This window comes from Exophiala oligosperma (genome assembly GCF_000835515.1).
Source record: "Exophiala oligosperma strain CBS 72588 unplaced genomic scaffold supercont1.1, whole genome shotgun sequence".
Taxonomy (NCBI): domain Eukaryota; kingdom Fungi; phylum Ascomycota; class Eurotiomycetes; order Chaetothyriales; family Herpotrichiellaceae; genus Exophiala; species Exophiala oligosperma.
In genome coordinates this window covers 3794462-3813744 of record NW_015622818.1, presented here as the reverse complement: position 1 = coordinate 3813744, position 19283 = coordinate 3794462, and the positions used below count along the sequence as shown (strand labels likewise).

The following is a 19283-nucleotide window of genomic DNA, read 5'->3' as shown; positions in this document are numbered from 1 at the left end:
TAGAGATTCGTATAGGACTTTCTGAGTAGATATAGTCTTTTCAAATCAACAAAAGAAAACAACACACATTTCGAGTCTATCAAGGGAGAGAGTTTTTGGCGATTTTCAAAGGGCAGTACTGGTGCAGAGAATATATTCCATCACGCACTATAGTGATCTACTGAGTATCGATTGTGAGGAAATGTCACTAAACGGAGTAATCAAAGTAGAATGAGTAATTTTGAAAGTGCAGTCCTTTGTCCTAGTATCGAATTCTCAAAGTCCCAATTTTGATGGTTCTGCCAAAGCGCCTAAGCACCTTTTGTAGGACTCGAGATAAGAATCTTGGTGACTAGAGGTCCCCCAAGAGTCTCAACCTTTCAACGAGTCCGACTCCGAGTCTCTGTGGTGGTGAGGACGATAAAATGGTCAGCCTTGTTCGAAGTTCACTCCAAGGCCAAAACATTGTGCCTTACGAGAAAATCCCCGATGTCGATTCTGTTTAAATGCCCTTGAATGAGCAAGCTCTTCTGTTCGTCTTTGGAGTTTCGAGCGAGACAGGTCTCGTTCGCTTGCGATTCGAAGTCACCGGCTCATCATCATCCTCCTCCTCTTCTGTTCCTGGTACGTAAATGATGTCGGGATCGTTTGTGCGATTGTGTGGTATGGGTTTTCCCTTGCCCTTTTCAGACGAAGAACCTTTTACGGACTCGGGTCGAGATCCTGCGGGAGAATGGCCCTTTTGCGCGTTCATTTCCCTGCCTTGTCTCAACAAGGAACTTCCGAAATCTTCAGGCGGAGAGGTAGCCCCATGGACTGTCTGCCGACCTGTTGATGGCGGCTTCTGGGGGGTGGCACTTCCACGTGCGGCCGGTAGAGGTGGAATCGTCCCAGACGATCCGGCGGAGACTGGTGAACCAAATGTCGGACGTGGTCCTGGCTGTTGACGTGTCTGAGATCCCGACCTAGAAAGGGTCTCAGAACCTCGAACGACTCTCAATTTCAAAGGTAGAATACAGAGGCAAAGCATTAAAAACTCACCGATTTTGATGAAGTCCGAGTCGTGCCATTTTAATCAGATGGAGCTCCTTTTTGGCCTTGAGCTTTTCTTTCTCCAGTGCAATCTGTTGGCTCTGAAGTTCGATCTCTTGTAGTCGCATTTCCAAAAGGAATTCCTGGTGATCGAGCACACTCGGCTGGTTGACGTTGCTGTCCCTTGAGCCTGGTGGCGCTGGTTGTGGATTCATTGTTGTTGAACGCAAACCTTTGGTGATGAGAAAAGGTTCGTATCGGCCTTGAATTTTTGATTCAGAGAATGAAAACATAGAAGAATATGAGGTGTGAAGATTTTGGTAGAGAGAGAGAGAGACACACACACACACACAGAGAGAGAGAGACACACACACACACACAGAGAGAGAGAGAGAGCGCGGAGGCAGTTTTGATACGAGAGCCAGCAAATAAAAGATAGAATCTCTTGAGAGAGAAGCAACGAGAGAGAAAATTATGGTAAGAAGAAGGCTCAATAAATGATAGACTTCAAAGAATCCCATACAAAAGATAGTCATTCACATACTATTAAGAATGAGTGAATAAATCTCAATTAAAAGCACAACGAAAGTAGGTAAAGTGTGAGGGATAGAGAAACAAGAAATGAGTGACTAGTGGTTTCTTAGAAAATGGGTTGGTACTCACGAGTAATTTGGACCTCTAAAGGTGAACAGGGAGTAAGTCAATACCATTTTGCAGTATATTTCCATGAATTCGATCCTCAGATAGTAAAGTCACTTCCCAAGGCCAAAGTCATTGATACATATCAGCTCTCATTCACTTTGACCCCTCTTTTCTCTTCACTCTTTCGTTCCACCAAATCTGTAAGGGTGTCACGTCAAAGCCAAGATCGTCCAATGTCCTTTGGTCTGTCACGAACCAATCCTCAGGCTCATCTGGACATGTGCCCATGGTGCTGTCGGAAGCGCTTGAGTGTCTGGCATACTTGTTCAAAATGATTTCTTCACCAAAAGTATGCACGACGACACCTCTGAGTAGGCCGATTGTACCAATCGGTGGCAGGAAGCCCTTTGCATCCACAAACACAGCCACGGTGATACCAGCCTGACGGTGACTGATGGATGGATCGTGGATCTTGATGTGCCGTTTGGGTGGGTATGGTGTATTGGGCTTGAAAATGATCGAAGGCGACACCCAACTCACAACGGCAAGGACGGAGCATGTCCTTGGTAAGGAGGACTTCGAATCCAGAAGAGAGGAGAGTGTATGGATTGGAAGCGAGGCAGAGCCATGGCGGAATTCTGTCACCGCAGTTGATTGATGGTCTTTCACGAGGTATGTCTCCTTCAACTTTCTGTCCTCGTCGACATAGACAGATGGGGATCCATACTCTTTGGCTGGTCGTAGAAATGGCTCTTCAGTCAGGTCGTCGTCGTCGTCATCGTCGCCACTGACTACTTCGCTGTAATAGTAAAGACTCGAAGGGCCTGGTGTATGAGGAAGTGAATGCTGACTGATTCGTCTGAGTGCTTCCCTTCTATTTTCAATTTGTGATTGTGATACTGTCAAAGTATCAAACGAATCTACTTCATCGTCAGAGCCTGTGTCGTACTTGGGTGGTTTCGATCGCTGGTGCAGATGTCTCCTCTTGGGTTGATACCGGGCGTCTGTGGCTAGTCCAAGGGTACTACTCAGGCTTCGTTTCCCAGGCAAATCCAAGTCAAGTGAAGCTTCCGCCAATCGTACCGGTGAAGGCTTCCTGTAAATCCTAGCATCTGCCGAATCAATCGGCATTGCATCGTCATTCGCCTCGTCGACGTCCTCGCGGAGGAATCCACCCTCGAACTCAAGTTCTGCCTCGCCGATTGCCTTGATCTCTCTATCTGGACCGACCCGTTTACATTCGTCCACACTCAAGTAGATCACATGTCCTTGACCATTCAAGCGGGGTGCCTTTCTGACCTGGAACTTCCTGATCTCAACAATGTCGCCTTTGTGTAATCTGAGATGCTTGCCAGTGTTTGACGGTGGGACAAAGATTGCCTGGACTTGAAGTTGATCGTCAGAGACTACTAGGTGAAGGTACTTTGCTTTCGAATTTGTGGTTGTGGTTGTGACTAGTGAAGCAGAGGTATGATGCAGATTGGAAACCTCTTTCACTTTCCTAGAGTCATATCGTTTTATCTTCCAAGAAATGTGCTCGATCTTTAGAATCATGCTCGCTGGTTTGACGTACGTGCGAAAGAGTCGGTCGAGGCATGGTGTCAATCTCGTCCCGCTGGCCTCGGCGGGATGATCCATCATCCTTGTGTGACTGCATTTTATACACAGAACCTAGTCATCGTAATTGACGACAGCCTGTGCTCTGTAATCAGACAATTCTGGTGTTTATACAAAGTAATGATGGCCTTTGTTGTTGTCTCGTCCCTTTCGTGGAGGTTTCGCTTACAACTTATTAACAACGCGACCGCGACGCGTCAAAGCCCCGAGGCCGCTTAGTCATCTAATACATTTGTGATAGATTCGAAGACCAACATGTGAATTTACAGTCGGTTCTCGTCTTAAACATCGGGGTCCATGCCAAATTCGAGACCAGGAATATCAATATCCAACATGGCATCCCATTCAGTGGTCCAGCCCAATGCACCAAGGAAGTCATCTGAAAAAGGAGGAGGAAAAGCAGACTCAAAAGACTCCAGGCCTACTGCGACAGCATTGTCAGGTAATATCCCGCCGCTTCCAGCCGTCTGTACATCTGCGTGGATATCTGCACCCTCAAGGCTGTTGCCAGGACCTGGGCCACTTGTGATTGAGGTGCCACCGTTATTCGACGGGCATTGACTGGCCGCATACAGCCAGCGGACCACTTCTGCAGATCTCTGTGCCGTCGCGAACCACGGTTGAAGATGGCCGAGTGTGTTCAACACCAGTTCAATCTGGCGCTGACTGTCCCGAATAGTTTCAGGGTCAGAAAACTTGTAGAACAATGTCAACAACGGGGTGAATGAGGCTTGGTAAATGAACCAGGTGGCATTCCAGCCGGCAAATTGACAAGCTTTCCTTTCGTCCCAAGTTGCAGCAATATCCTCGATCAGCTCTTGGCAATGTTGCGAGCACAAAGATATAGCCCTTTGCCGCTTTTCCGGCAATTGTTCCGGACGTTGTTTGCAAGTCAAGGACCATAGCAGATAGGGCCTGTGAATAATCGCTCGATGCCAAAGGTATCGCCATCTCATAACGTTGGCCATCACATGTACACCGAGGCGCTCTCGATGAAGTTGACCTCCTCTTTTCACAAAGGACGAATTGAACCAATCTGCATACTGTTGGTCCATGGCCAGCGTATTTTCTTCATTGAGGATGGGGGATGCAGCGAGTGCGTCTTCCACCCTGGTACTGAGTATGGTCAGATAAATGTTCTGCTGTACAAGCTGGAGAAGAGCAGGGGATTTCTCCTGCATTTGTTACCATGTCAGCCATTTTCTCGATGATGCTCCCATTGTCGCAAAGCAAACTTACTATCCCTTCTTGAGGTAGCTTGACTGTCACCCCGGTGCTTATTCGCCCCATGGTCGGACGTCCAAGTCCGTTGGTTGCCCATGAATCCAGCATACATAGCGACCACCATATCCTCCGTCGCATTTCGGCATTGATTGACGATGTACTTTTTTGAGTCGTTGTTTCCGGAAAGTCTTTGTGAAACCCCAGAATGATGGCCAATCTCAGCGTAGCACCCATGATGGCATTCGCTTCGGTGGGCCGCTGTAGGACGTGCATGTACAGACCAGACAGTATTGCCAGTGCCTGGATGATCTCGTAATGGGCGTGGTTGAGGGTCTCAAATGTCAAATGCGCGCTTGCCTTGGCAAAATACATCCAATGGCTGGAAGATTCGGCAACAGGACCGGCGACGACACTTGCCATGGCCAAGACAACGTTTAGCAACAAGGACCATCGTGGGTCTTTCCGCTTTGCTGCCATATATGTGTTGCGAAAGGAGCTTTCGTCAATGAGAGGTATCGCGGGATGGACAAATTCGAAGTAAGCATTTATCAGGGGGACTTCTTCCCAGTGAGACGAAGCCGAGTTTGCAGAGACCTCCTCGGGCTGAACATCTTGTGTCTTTTCCTCGTGTTGGTGAGACTGGTCATCATGCGAGGTTGGTGGCTTTCTCGGTAAGCTCCCCGGTCGAAGCCACTCAATCACTCTCAAAGCAGCCCCGACGGAAGAAATGCCAACGTACGAAGGCGCTCCCTTGACGGACAAGGAGAGGGCGTTAACGTCATCGGCTAAATCGTCATCCTCATCACCCAAAGTCGAGTTCTCACCGTCGGGCATGGGCTGAAAGCGTTCCAGGACCTCAGCCTCGTCGCTGAGTGGGCTTGGGTCATCTACGGTCACCGTCCCAGGCGATACGTCTGGTGGCAGTTTATTGGATACCAACAATTCGATGAGTCTCCCTCTAGACAGTCCTTTGAGACTTCTTGGGTCGGACCCCGGGAATAATTGGTCGAAGACGTCGCGATAGTCCTGTACTTCTTGCGAATGCCTTTCAGCCGACCTACATGGTTCGTAAAAGCGGACCCCCATGAACCGTCTTGGAGTGCAAACTCACCTTCTCACATATGACGATCGCCTAGTACCTTCGACATATTTACAAGACGACTCGGTGTGAGAACGTTGACAATTTTCGCATGGTCGGCATCCGTCGCAGCGAATTTTACGTTTCCTGCATGGTTCACACGCTCGAAAGTTGGAGGTTCGACGTTTGTGTGATTCTTGTACGACTGCATCTGCGTATGCAGGCGTGTGAACTTTGAAACTATGATACATTGCTCTAGATGAGCATCTGTTGGCTCTGAGCCGAGGAGAGTGGTTTCACACATCGAAATATGTGTACGGAACATCTCAGGTAGATTAATTACGGAGTATTTGTGATGTAAATGTTGAGAATGCGGGGAGCGTCACGATCACCCAGTCTGGATGGCTGAATGGTGTCTAATGCCGGATCGATTCTACCAGTAGCCTCAGTAGGGACAGCACACTCGTTTTGGCAGTAACGCAATGATCACCTTGGACCCTGGCTGAGGAGTGGTGTGACTACCGGAAAAATCGCTGCTCTCGCCTACCGCGATGCTACTTGTAAGAGTTTTTGCACATCAGATCTGGTGAGGAATATTTACCCAAGTACGCCCTGAAGGGCATAAGAGTGCTTCATTCATCTTTTGAACCGAGAAGCATTACTGGAGTTCGTAAGAACGGTAAACAGAAACTCGAACCACGCGAGATTAGTCGATCAGAGGGTTTTGGCATAATATTTTGCGTCTTGGGCTATATACAACGTTGGCAACTCATTCTTACCAATAATTCGTCCAAAGTAGATTCGTAACTGACTCATCCAGAACGCCATGATCATACATTCACACAGAATTTTACAAAGTGCGAACCCAAATGTGTCATTCAAACAGCCTCCCTGTTCCTCGGCATAGAAACAACCCTTGTATCCTCCTTTTCGTGCGGCGAGCCGGGCGCCTTCTTCTCTTCCGACTTGCTCTTGGTGAAGCTCCTGGCCATGGTGAAGAAGCCTTGCCTCAAGTTCAATGCCGAGCGTTGGTGCCTCCTCGCCTTCATGCCCTCGGTCTCCTCCTCCTCGAACCAGCCCATTGTACGTTTGACATACTTCCAGGCTTCCATGCCCGAAACAAACACAAACACGCAGACAATGGCCGGCGCCCACTCCCAGGAGATTCCCTTGTGCTTGAACACGTCCGTGTTCAAGCCGGGGATGTACACAGCGGGGAAGACGGAGAAGAAGGCGATGGTGACCGACCAGAACAGGAACTGATTCTCCCAGATGTCCGCGAAGAAGGGGAACGTCCGTGTGTCGTGCGGATTGATCCTGAACATACTTCGTCGCATGGACTTGAATTCCCAGGCCGAGATCAAGATCAGCCAGGTGAGTTCGGCAAATACGGCCGCACGTGCACGGAACACGACATTGCAAGACTCGTTGTACTTGCGGTTGCAGTCCTCACCCAGTCCGTCGGGACCGGGACCGTAGACGATGAAGACAAACGTCATCAGGCAGCACGTGCCTTGGATGGTGCCATACACCAGCATGTCCGTGATCAGTTCCCAGGTGAAGACGCCCTTCCTGTTGTCATGCGGTGGACGCTCCATGACATCCGCCGAGGCTTTTTCACGGCCGAGGCCAAATGCGGGAAACGACGACGTGAGCATGTTGATCCACAAAATCTGGAGAGGCGAGAGAGGGAACACACTGAATCCAGACTGATCTTGGAATCCCAATCCACAGATGAGCAAGATGACCTCGCCGACGTTGGAGGTGAGCAAGTGCAAGACGAATCGCTGGATGTTGTCGAACATTCTACGTCCTTCTTCGATCGCATTGACGATACTCGCAAAATTGTCGTCCGTCAGCACAATATCGGATGCAGATTTCGCGACGTCACTACCGTTGAGACCCATTGCAATACCCACGTCCGCGAGCTTGAGTGAGGGAGAGTCGTTCACGCCGTCACCTGTCATGGCGGCGAATTTGCGTCGTCGGTGGAGTGCCTCGATCATGCGTACTTTCGTTTCTGGAGCACAACGGGCGACCACGAGGGGCAGAGTAGGTAGGGCATCAATTTCCTCGTCGGTCATTTTGTCGAAGTCGGTGGCGGTCTTGACAATGGCCGCAGCGACATCGGGCGCAAGTTGGCCCATGTTCCTGGGGATAATGCCGACTTCTTTGGCAATGGCGGTGGCCGTGGATGGATGATCACCGGTGAGCATAGAGACGGTGATACCAGCGTTTGTGCATGCCTGAACGGCCCCCTTGGTTTCAAGACGAGGCGGGTCGTACAGCCCAGCCAGACCGAGCAGATTAAGGTCCTTTTCGATTTCGGCACGATCAATGTCTGAATGCTCTGCAATCTCCAGGGGCGTGAATTTTCGAGCGACTGCGAGGACACGCAAACCTTGTTCGGCGAGGAAGGTCATCTGTTCGAGGATACTTTCTTTGAGGGCAGGCGTGATTTCCTCCTTGTGCTCACCGACACCGACCGTCGCGCAGAGGTCGATGATGCGCTCGACGGCGCCTTTGGTGAAAATCGTGGAGTGGTCCTCGTTGGGTTTTTGGTAGACAACGGTCATACGCTTGATGGAGGAATCGAATGGAAACTCCATCTTCTGAGTCCAGCCGTGTTCTTCGTGAAGCGTTTTCTTGCCATAGTCGAATCGGTGCGAGAATACTTGGAGAGCAATTTCGGTGGGGTCACCGGTGGTCTTCCACTGCTCAGTGCCATCTTCGTTGACCTTGCGGACGGTGGCGAGGTTGCAGAGAGCAGCGGCTTCGAGGAAAGCTTGTAGTTCGGGCCTGACTTCGGGATTATCTTCGACCGGTTCCTCGGTATGCGCAGTCTTTTCATTGTCCTTTTGCAACTTCTCCTGCGGCACGTCGAACAGGACACCGGCCACACTACGCTTTCGGTCGAGGGCTTCTTGCCGTGCTTGTCGGTCGGCTTCGGCGTCCTTGCGTGAGCTGGGTGCTTTGCCGAGACTGATGGTGCCCTCGGTCGGGTCGGACGCGTTGCTTGAGTTGTCGACGCTGTAGATGCCAGCTCCCGGAATCCAGGCCTTTCGCGTTACCATTTTACCTTGGGTCAATGTGCCAGTCTTGTCTGAACAGATGTTTGTGACACCACCGAGAGCTTCGAGAGCACTCAGTTGTCGAACGACGACCTTTCTCTTTCTCATCTGTGTCATACCGACAACCATCGTGATGGTCAACACGGCAATCAGGGATTCAGGAATGATGGCGATACCAGTGGAAATGGCGTAGATCGCCACTTCGTTGGTGACATTGAATTTGTTGACTCCAAAGACGATGATTGCAAGGAGGAGTGCACAACCGAAGAGGACGTAGGCCAATTTGCTAAGCTTGATTTGAAGTGGCGTGCCTTCGGTGAGACCCAGAAATTTACCAATACCATCCCAGACACGAAGTGCGCCTCCCTTGACGGGCTGCATTGGGCCATACTTCTTTCTGGACATGGATCGATTTGGCTTGCGCTTTTTACCTTGCATAGATGCTGCGATGCCTCCGATGGCAGTTGACATACCGGTGTACACGACGATACCACTACCGCGGCCTTTGGTAACGGTCGACGATGAATATGCGATATTCAAGCGGTCGCCGAGTCCAAGATCTTCTTTTGCGGTACCGTGTTTGGCTTCGAAATCAACCTCTTTGGCGACGGGCAAAGCCTCTCCCGTCAAGATGGCCTCGTCGCATTCCAAGTTCATGACCTCAAACATTCGTAGATCGGCGGGCACGGTATCTCCGGTCTTGATTGAGACGATATCGCCAGGCACAACCTCGCCCGAAGGGATGGTCATTTCGTTGCCATCGCGGATGACGGCTGCGGAGGGCGAAGACAAGGATCGAAGGGCGTCCATTTTCTTCTCGGCCTGGAATTCCTGGTAGAAACCAATGAGGACATTGAGAACAATTACGGCAGTGATGACTGCTCCTTCTACGAAGTCCTCGACACCGTAGGAGAGGGCCATAGCCAACACCAATACCTAGTCCTCGTTAGAAGATTGGAAAAGGAAATAAAAGGGTTCTTGTAAGGTTGCTGTTGCTTGACATACCAAAATCATGGCGTTGGAAATCTGTTTGCCCAAGATCGAGTACCAGGCGACGCCGCCTTCGCCCGATAGCTTGTTGGGGCCATATTTGTCCTGATATTGATCGACTTGCGCAGTGCTCAAGCCCGACTCGATGCGAGTCTGGAGATGGTCGACAATCTCCTCGACCGAGAGCAGGAAGGGTTGTTTGGGATAGTTCTGCTCGGCATTTTCGCCTTTCTTGCCCATCTTGCGGGCAGCTAGTGTTTCTTGCGGTACGATTGCTGAACGAGATCCAGAGTGTGTCGGATTTCCTGGGTTAGCGGCAAGTTGTACAAACTATGGCATACAACATATGTGTAGATTTGCGTGTTGGAAATCTACAAAGAGGTAATGCAGTGAAGATGTTGATTCCCCTGCTTTGGACTGGGTCTTTGTTCAAGAAACGTTTTTAGCATTCGATGATGGAGCGGGGTTCATGGCATTCTTATATAGACTGCGCATGTGCATGATCAACAGTGCAACTCTCTCCTCAAACCTAACTACTAGACTCTTACCTGTGCGTCTCGGGCCCAACACTTCCGTCATTGCGTACCTTCCGCAGGGGCCAAGAGATATCAAGTGATGTAGTACCCTTGGCATCAAAGCCTGAAGGTACCCTGAGGTGGCTCGCCAAGGTCCTTGCCCGTGGGAGCGGAACAGTACCAAGGGTGAAGATGCATGGCGGTTCCTTGTTAACACGCGGGAAAACCACTGGATCCCAAGAGGCGAAGAAGCAGAGATAACGTGTCACGGCGAGGCGAAAAGGTTGGCTCGGAGTCGGCGATCCAATAACACGAAAGCCAAGACAGTGGCCAAGGCCATGCCGAGACTGCGCCCAGAAACTCCGCTGGTGGTTGAAAGTCTTGTGCTTATGCTGTTCCGTACACATTTCAGCGCAGGCTCTGTTTTCGTACCAACGTTGTTCCGGCCCGGGCATCACTTTACACGAGATTCTCACATGAAGTGTGGGCATTGGGCAGTCAGATACGAGAGTACGAGCGAACTACTCCGTACGTACGACCACCATTTTTGCCTCACCTTATCGCTGTTTGAGTCAGAGCTTGTCAATAGTCGATCCCGACTTCCCGAGTAAACCTCCGCTTCGGTCGCTCGGTGCACGTCCTCCTTATGACGTTCCAGCCCTACACGGAGTACACAGCCCTCGTATTCGTCGTATCCGTGTGGTTCGGAAAATCTTCAAATCGGACGCAAGAACCAAGACAAGCTCATCAAGCATTTTGCACATGACCGGAGAGGGAGGTGCAGGAGAGTCATGAGTAGGTCAGTATCCAGGCTAGCAACTCAGCTTGCCTGTGAACCTGTCGATGCCTTTTCCCGAACGCTTTTTCGAAACGCGCATTCTCGACAATGGCTCAAAAGAGGCGGATCAATCCAACCACATAATAGAAACCACTCCACGACACACTCTCCTCCCGTGTCGTCCTCCTCCGTGTCCGCCGACGAGGTCAGTCATTTCTCCCGACTGGCCTCGACATGGTGGGATCCTCACGGCCCTTCGCGGCTCCTGCACCTCATGAACCCCCTCCGTCATGACTTTATAAAACCCTGTCTCTCACCCACGACATCGACACCGACCACCCCGGACCAGAAATACACATACCTCGACATAGGCTGCGGAGGAGGCATCTTCGCCTCCTCGGCCGCACGGCTCCCCTCCACGCGCTCCGTCACCGCAATCGATCCCACGCCGCTCGTGATCGAGGTCGCGAAATCCCATCAGCGGTCCGACCCAGCCCTGTCCCCTCCGAAACTTACATACCTCAACTGTGCGATCGAGGACCTGTCCCGGCACGTGTCGCCCGAGCAGGAACAGGAGCAAGAGCGACGGCAATTATACGACTTTATCACCGTCTTCGAGGTCCTCGAACACATCTCGCAGCCGTCGGCGTTTCTCGACGTTGCCTCTGCCCACCTCAAACCTGGCGGGTGGCTGATCGGCAGCACCATCTCCCGCTCCACCACGGCGTGGCTCACGACCAAAGTCATCGCCGAGGCACCCTTGGTCGGCATCGTGCCCGCCGGCACGCACGACTGGGACCAGTACATCAACCCGGACGAGCTGCGGGGTTACTTCGAGTCACGCTCCGGCTGGACCGACTTTCACACCCAAGGCGTCGTCTATGTCCCGGCGCTCGGCTGGAAGAGCGTCCAGGGAAGCGAAGAGTTTGGGAACTATTTCTTCCGAGTCAAGAAAAGCGGACTGATCCAATGAACTGTACAAACATACATCCACATAAGCGAACGTTCACCACCAAAAAGCGACCCGAAGATACCCTGTATGATAGTCGGCGAGCGAAAAACGATAGACGTGTACGAGTACAAAAGTGTATATAACAAACAACCACTGCTTGATACAAGTGATTTAACAGTGGAAAAGACCTGTCCTGTCTGTATGGACATGGAAAGAAATATGTTTAAATTGTACAATATGACAGCTCAGAACCAATCGATCGATCACTGTCCATGCCAACGCCAAATGCTGTGCATCGCTGTTTGCAGATGCCGGGGTATCTCGTAATAATCAAAACACCGTTCCAGGTCCTGTTCATCCCGGATATTCCACAAACTCCTGATTGTCGTAAAGAAATTACACATGTCACTCAACAGCATCTCGTGTTCTCACCATCCATCCATCCAGACCAGGGACCAGTACCAGAAGAGCTCATTTCTTAGCCTTCTTCTTGCCCTTTCGCTTCTTGTTTGCACTGTTGCTCTTCGGTCTCCCTTCTCCGTCATCACCGTGCTCAACCTCACCTTCAATGTCGGAGCCCTCGCCTTCAGTGGTGGATGATGGAACCAGTAATCCCTCACCAAGTAGTCTGGATTTACAGTCCTCCATGATCTGCTTGGCTTTCCCTTCATCCCAGTCCTTGCTGGCAGATATCTCACCGAAGATGTCGTGGTAAGCAGCATGAATCCTAGCAGGCGGTTCGACTGAGGGCAGTGGACCAGGGACCGCCCGAAGCGAGTGCGAAGGACCTGAAGAACCAAGGGTACGACTCTGACCATTGACGATTCGACGGCCTCGTCGCAGTGGCACCTTCTTTGCGGGTCCAGCTTCGATAATAGCGCCATCGAGATCCTCTTGTTCCAGCTCTCCCCTTGCAACCATTTCTTGCAACTTCTTCTGCGCTGATATTTGCATCATTGCATCCCGATGCTCCTCTCTCAGACCCTCCATCAACAGATCCTTGGTAGCGTTGTCCTCCTCGAGACTCTGTATCGTTTTGTTCAAGCGGTCAATCTGTGTCTCTTCGAGGTATTTCAGTCTCTGCATGAGGTTCGCGCTCAGGGTCTTCTCCTCCTGGAATTTCTGGTTAAAGGATCGAGCCATCTCTTCAAACTTGGCACAACGCTTTTCCAGGCGACTCTTCTCTCTCTCGAGTTCAGGAAGAAGTCCTTTAGCCACGACATCATGTTCGTCTTCAAGAGCACGTAACTTGTCCGTTGCCAGTCGACATTCCTCCAGGGCTCGCTCGGCATTTTTGTTCGCTTCCGATGCTTTATCAACAGCTCTTTCAACGACTTCCTCGAAATACACACGCTGACTTTCCAGTTGGCTGGTCAACAGATGCGTGTACTCCAAAGCGATGTTGTCCATCTTGGCCACCTCGATATCTTCCGATCCTTCCAATGCGGTAGGCTCTCGTCTTCTGCCTGGAAGTTCAACAAGTTTCTCACCTGGCTTGGCTGCATCCTGGATAATACGATGCACGTAGGCGTCACCTGCATAGTCCCAAACTCTTTTGCTTTCTAGATCCATGCTAAAGGTGTGCCCGCTGTCTTCAAAATGCGCGTAAGCGTGTTTTCCTTCGTACCTTCCACAACCAACCTTGCCACAGATCAAACACTGCCACAGGCTGGTGTCAACATGGCAAACCTCGCACTCGAGTGGTCCGTCATTGGGCTCATATTCGTTCCCCTTGAGAGTCTTGAACTTGGAAGATCCCACGCGAGACGAGAAATCGTCGTGGGTATATCTGCAGACAGGACAGCCTCCACCAGACCATTTCTCAAGACACGTGCAATGAAATACGTGTTGGCATGGGATCGTGAGCAAGCCTGTTGTTTCGTCCATCCGTTCCAGACAGACAGGGCAAGTGGGCAATTCGACCAGTGATGGCGTCCGCGGGGCTAGAGGCTTCGAAGTAGTCGATGCAGGGATGAAGGGATCGTTGGACATGCGAGGGTAACTTGTGGTTGGGGAGCTCAGGCCACTGCTGTGTTCCATTGATGATGTATGTAACAGATTGACAGACTTGAGGAAGACAACGTGGCAGGTCTCTGGCTCCATGCTGTTAAAGACCTTGCCATTCCATTCGTACTGCCACTCTCTTGCTTTCTTGCCGTGTTTGAACTTGATCAATACCATGTATCTGTTGGCCCGTGAAGTACGGACCATTCTGAAATGGCTCACTTCGCTCCTGGTATCCTCCCCAACCCACGAAAGGAAATCGGACGGGGTCATGTAAGAGGGCACCGCCAGGATACAAAGACTTGTGCATTCTTCGTCCTTTGGTGGAGGATGAGGCTTGCCGGAAGGTGGATTGCGCAGACCATCGCTCCATAAGTCACTCGACCTGTAGGCGGAATCTGAAAACAGTCCAGATGTCTCTTCGCTATCTCTATAGAGGTGTACGATCCCCCACCCTTCCGCGTTGTCGGGGTCCTCTAATGGCTCGTACCGTCCTTTGAGATGGTGTCCGGAGATGGCACTTCCGATGCCTTTTCCGATGCTATTGTCTTCTGTGATGGCTAGATCCTTTCCTTCTGAATGTGACATGTCTTGGCCCCGCAACAGGATCTTGTCAAGTCTATGGTCTGACGGGTGCGAATGTTGTATGTCTGGAAGGTCGGCGTCGGATCCCCACGGCAGATGCGCCGGTGCGCGAGGTCCGGAAGGGTCTTCCTTCACGTGTACGCCAGGATCTTTCGAGCGACGACGCTGATGGTGTGAAAAGGGCTTCAAGGCCTTGGAGAATCGATCGAAGGGCGAGGGCGGGGTTTGCCTGTCTGCTTTCGTCGGAGGATTAACGACTGTGAAGAGTTCAATGGCAATGTGAAAGAAATAGTCGGGCATTTCGCCAGGGCATTATGCTGGCAAATATTACATTGGCAAGGATTAAAGGAATGAATCGTGGTCGACGGGAATCAAGAATGATTTGGAGAGAATCCGTCGAGTAGTGGCGGGTATTGAATATCCTTCCCGCTCGGTGGCAACAACATCTAAACCGCGCTCCGCATTGCATTCATTTCTATTTATCAAACGATACACACACATATCTACAAGGAAAGTCAGGGGAATATGGAAAAGAACATATCGAGAAGCAGTGATTGTATTTTGCATTCTCTAATCTACTACTCATTGCCTGGTCGCGTCACCAGCAATGTCGACTATGCAAACCACGTATCAAGATCTCGTGTCATGACTGCTTGCAGTCTCCATACCATACAACCAAAGGAAAGGGCGCCCATAATTCATGTCGTAAGAGAGAATATGCATAAAACTGGTGGATGTTTACTGACCACCACGAAGTCTTAGCACCAAGTGCAGAGTGCTTTCCTTTTGGATGTTGTAGTCAGACAGCGTCCGGCCATCCTCCAACTGCTTGCCTGCAAAGATCAATCGCTGTTGGTCAGGTGGAATACCCTCCTTGTCTTGGATTTTGCTCTTGACGTTGTCGATAGTGTCCGACGACTCAACTTCAAGGGTAATTGTCTTTCCAGTCAAAGTCTTGACGAAGATCTGCATACCACCTCGTAATCTCAGGACGAGATGAAGAGTGGATTCCTTCTGGATGTTGTAATCTGAGAGAGTTCGACCGTCTTCTAGTTGCTTGCCTGCGAAGATCAATCGTTGCTGATCCGGGGGGATACCCTCTTTGTCTTGAATTTTGCTCTTCACATTGTCAATGGTGTCAGAGGATTCGACTTCCAGTGTGATAGTTTTGCCCGTAAGGGTCTTGACAAAGATTTGCATACCGCCGCGAAGACGGAGGACAAGGTGAAGGGTGGACTCTTTCTGAATGTTGTAGTCTGAAAGAGTGCGGCCATCTTCTAATTGTTTGCCTGCAAAGATCAAGCGTTGCTGGTCGGGAGGAATGCCCTCCTTGTCCTGAATCTTGCTCTTTACATTGTCGATGGTATCAGACGATTCAACCTCGAGGGTGATGGTCTTGCCGGTCAGGGTCTTGACGAAAATTTGCATACCACCACGGAGACGGAGGACAAGATGGAGGGTTGATTCTTTTTGGATATTGTAGTCGCTCAGGGTGCGGCCATCTTCAAGTTGCTTTCCTGCGAAGATAAGACGCTGCTGATCAGGAGGAATTCCTTCCTTGTCCTGGATCTTGGACTTGACGTTGTCGATCGTATCACTGGATTCGACCTCAAGAGTGATGGTCTTTCCGGTGACTGCGGGCTGATGTTAGCATGAGTTCAGGTGGCGTTAGATCAGGTGGGGGTGAGTCACTTACGGGTCTTGACGAAGATCTGCATGATTGCGGTTTCTTATGAAGTAGTGTAGTAAGTAGAAGATATCACGAACGGACTGAGAGAGAGACTTTTGAAGATCTCAGGAGATGATTTTGCGTTTATGAGTGATAGGAAGAGAGGATGAGATGAATGATGGGTAGGAAGCCTTAAGTAGGAGTGATGAGGAAGCAGGCGGCAAAGGCGGTGGCTGTGACGCCAAGCGTTAATGACAACGGCGCTAATTCCGATAGGCAAGTGCCACCTAGAAGATTGGAGAAGGCAGTCGTCACAGTAGTCACCGTAGTTGCCACAGGTGAGGGCAATAAAGACAAGTCTGGGCTTTAATAATCCATTATCCGTACCGAGCAAGGCGCTAAACCACCCTCAGACTAGCATCGCGGGGGATCACGTGTAGGGTTGGCTTTCTCCCATCTCACCCATCAACCCCCGTTTCATTATCCATAGAAGCACTCTGTCCAACTGGTCAAACGCTACGGAGTACAAAATTTCGATCTCTGGGGTCTTCAGAACTTGAGAAGCCGATGAGGATGAGCCATACCTCCTGGTCGTCTTAAGGGTGTACGAATTCATCTTCGAGACTCTCTTACTGAGTTATGCAATGAGTGGTACAGGCAACATCTTTCCAGGGCAAATTCGTTCTGAGAAGCTCTCCCTTTTTTGATTGTTTGCTAAACATGTGCACTTTTGTGTGTGATTGATCAATGAATCGTCCAGTCAAGGGAGTTGCACCAAGAGCTCTCTCTCTGGCCATCTTCCTTCGACTCTGAACCTTTCAAAGGCGTTTCGAAGCAATCGGACTCCTCCTAGTAGGCCGAGCCCCTGTTTCTACTTATCCAACCCACGAATGCCTACCTAGTTATGGTGGTCATGAGCTCTGCCATACCTGGACGCAGCGTCCTTGAATCGGCGCTGGGACCACAATTGCTACGCATTCCACTATATCACATTCCTACCTCGTCTTGACAACAGGTTTCCTAGGTCCCTCCAAAGCATTGTTTATCTTTGTCACTTATGATACATTCTCTCCGTGTTTCCGTGATCGACTCAAGTACCCCTTGTCCCAGATAACGGCAGGATATGCGGCCATGTCAACCATGTCTTTTGCGGACTCACCCGACGATACCATGCGACCAGAAGACAAGGCGTACATGATGCTATTTGGGACCCCTGAACAGGAGTCCAACTCCTTCGATGAGTTCTTCAACGAGGATATGTACAAGCTGGAGGCGAGCGAAGGTGATGACGAGAAGCAACAGCATTTTGGCATCTTTGACGATTTTCTTGCCAATGAAGCCATTAAGGAGCATCATAACAAAGCCTCACTCGCAACGATTCCCTCACCAGAACGGGATTCCTCACCTCAGCCGTGGCGACAAGGAGTATGGTGTCTGCGGCCCAGACAGCAGCCTTCTGAGCTGGTGGTGGAGAAAGTACGTCGGCTCGAAACAAAGCGACCGCCTCTCCACCATCAAACAATGAATCTGGTCAATCAATACGTCCCAAAAGCTCCCATTCCAACAGCGTCTCTAGACACCACCTCGGCGAGTCGAACCAGGCGATATGCAACAACGCCATATGCTGCTGCAATAGATTCATCTGACTTGACAAGACCATCGTTCACACGCGAAGCCACACTCTCGCCGAGCCCTATGTATGCACAACTACCCATCGCTTCAAGAGATGGTCATGGGGACACGAGTACATGGCAGCAAGATTTTCAAAATTTTCATCTCCGCCCCTCTTGTGAGGCTCCACTTCATTCACCGTCACGGCATCACTATAGAACGATGAAGACTCGTGAGAAGAACTCTGCGGGAGTGGCAGAAAACCACACCCTTGCACTCCCTGCTGTTCTGCCAGAATCGCTTGGAGGTGGAAGTTGCTCAGCAGCAATCGACCCCTTTCTGCTTGAGCAATCCGAACAGCGGCCGAATTTGTATCAATACCAAGTTGGATCGCCACGTGCTGACGGCATTTCACATGGGCTGCTGTCAATTCATTCGCCCAGCAGTGGGAGTGATCCATCATCAAGCAGCTCACATCATTCCCACGAAGCAAGATCCTATACGTCGAACACCAGTGTCGAGATGCATTCGCAGTCGGTCTTTTCTCCTCCCACTACCGCTGACTTTCTTTCTCATCCGCCGCTCCCACGACTGGAGCCTGAAGAAACCTACCCTGTTCTCGCTGCACCGACGCCGCAACGTATTCCACATCCGATCCTGCAGCAGCCAGCTACTGCCTCGCTGATCGGACTGGGCATTCAGTATCCTCGATGGGAACAAACTGGTCAACAGGCGTCTTACGATCCACTGTCATCGTCTACAATGCCAGAACCGGTGATCTACTCTCCACCAGCGCGGACAATGCCAGTACCTGCGCCGTCGTTGTCGTCATACCCACCTCTTCCGCCCCCAGCGTCCTACATCTTTTCCGAACAGTCCACTTTCATGACACCGCGCAAACAACGACGCTCACCGTCAAGATCTCCTTCACCTCCTATCTCGCCAACGACTATCAGCCCCCGCAGAACTACCCGGCGTTCACCAACCAGGACAGTCACAGATTACACTCATAGTCGCAGGAAATCGATCCACAAATCAGGTCCAATGCGGGATCATACCGTTTCACAAGAGCCGCCGCTTCCATCACCCCGAACCAGATCCTCGTCGAGACCACCTCGAACACCCAAGAGGCCCAAGACGCCAACCAGTGCAGTTCCCAAGATCGGCTTTGTCAATTTCACCCCAGCCGATTCGGCCAAGTTGATGAGCGATGTGGCGCCAAGTGGCAGTTCGAAGACTCGAGCTCGTCGAGAACTGGAAGCTCGAGAAAAGAGGAAGAAGTTGAGCGAGGCTGCGTTGAAAGCGGTACGGGTTGCAGGGGGCGATGTCGCTGCATTTGAAAAGGCGATCTTCACATAACGCGTCAAGCATCTGATTTGTTCTTCTTGTAAGAGTACGAGTAGTAATCGCTGTAATTTAGCATGAATGGTATGTATTGTATTGATAGGGATTCTCGGACAGAGAGTCTTTTTGTTATCAATTTATTCATCACTCAACGCCTTTTCCCCTCGCAACAAGTTCAGGTGTGGCTTTAGG

General features: G+C 50.7%; 8 protein-coding genes across 8 annotated transcripts; 2 read left to right on the top strand and 6 right to left on the bottom strand.

Annotated features, from left to right (window-relative positions):
- Window positions 1-481: 481 nt before the first annotated feature.
- On the bottom strand, window positions 482-1226 carry PV06_01298 (uncharacterized protein; the record flags this gene model as incomplete). The annotated part of the gene is made up of 2 exons (XM_016401896.1): window positions 482-944; window positions 1021-1226. 2 exons carry the CDS (start codon window positions 1224-1226, stop codon window positions 482-484), a joined length of 669 nt encoding a protein of 222 aa, XP_016268949.1.
- Window positions 1227-1646: 420 nt separating this feature from the next.
- PV06_01297 (uncharacterized protein) lies at window positions 1647-3478 on the bottom strand. The gene has a single exon (XM_016401895.1). It carries the CDS (start codon window positions 3292-3294, stop codon window positions 1807-1809), a length of 1488 nt encoding a protein of 495 aa, XP_016268948.1. The 5' UTR covers window positions 3295-3478; the 3' UTR covers window positions 1647-1806.
- PV06_01296 (uncharacterized protein) lies at window positions 3463-5865 on the bottom strand. Its single transcript, XM_016401894.1, has 3 exons — window positions 5606-5865; window positions 4510-5551; window positions 3463-4445 (listed from the first exon to the last, which is right to left on the bottom strand). The coding sequence occupies exons 1-3, from the start codon at window positions 5821-5823 to the stop codon at window positions 3552-3554; spliced, it is 2154 nt and encodes a 717-aa protein (XP_016268947.1). The 5' UTR covers window positions 5824-5865; the 3' UTR covers window positions 3463-3551.
- Window positions 5866-6278: 413 nt separating this feature from the next.
- PV06_01295 (potassium/sodium efflux P-type ATPase, fungal-type) lies at window positions 6279-10387 on the bottom strand. Its single transcript, XM_016401893.1, has 2 exons — window positions 9649-10387; window positions 6279-9579 (listed from the first exon to the last, which is right to left on the bottom strand). The coding sequence occupies exons 1-2, from the start codon at window positions 9871-9873 to the stop codon at window positions 6451-6453; spliced, it is 3354 nt and encodes a 1117-aa protein (XP_016268946.1). The 5' UTR covers window positions 9874-10387; the 3' UTR covers window positions 6279-6450.
- Window positions 10388-10567: 180 nt separating this feature from the next.
- Window positions 10568-12246, top strand: PV06_01294 (3-demethylubiquinone-9 3-O-methyltransferase). The gene has a single exon (XM_016401892.1). It carries the CDS (start codon window positions 10940-10942, stop codon window positions 11897-11899), a length of 960 nt encoding a protein of 319 aa, XP_016268945.1. The 5' UTR covers window positions 10568-10939; the 3' UTR covers window positions 11900-12246.
- Window positions 11989-15031, bottom strand: PV06_01293 (uncharacterized protein). Its single transcript, XM_016401891.1, has one exon. The coding sequence runs from the start codon at window positions 14765-14767 to the stop codon at window positions 12350-12352; it is 2418 nt and encodes an 805-aa protein (XP_016268944.1). The 5' UTR covers window positions 14768-15031; the 3' UTR covers window positions 11989-12349.
- Window positions 15006-16354, bottom strand: PV06_01292 (polyubiquitin). The gene is made up of 2 exons (XM_016401890.1): window positions 16164-16354; window positions 15006-16101 (listed from the first exon to the last, which is right to left on the bottom strand). Exons 1-2 carry the CDS (start codon window positions 16183-16185, stop codon window positions 15206-15208), a joined length of 918 nt encoding a protein of 305 aa, XP_016268943.1. The 5' UTR covers window positions 16186-16354; the 3' UTR covers window positions 15006-15205.
- Window positions 16355-16626: 272 nt separating this feature from the next.
- Window positions 16627-19227, top strand: PV06_01291 (uncharacterized protein). The gene is made up of 2 exons (XM_016401889.1): window positions 16627-16988; window positions 17161-19227. The coding sequence occupies exon 2, from the start codon at window positions 17268-17270 to the stop codon at window positions 19104-19106; it is 1839 nt and encodes a 612-aa protein (XP_016268942.1). The 5' UTR covers window positions 16627-16988; window positions 17161-17267; the 3' UTR covers window positions 19107-19227.
- The last annotated feature ends 56 nt before the right edge of the window (window positions 19228-19283 follow it).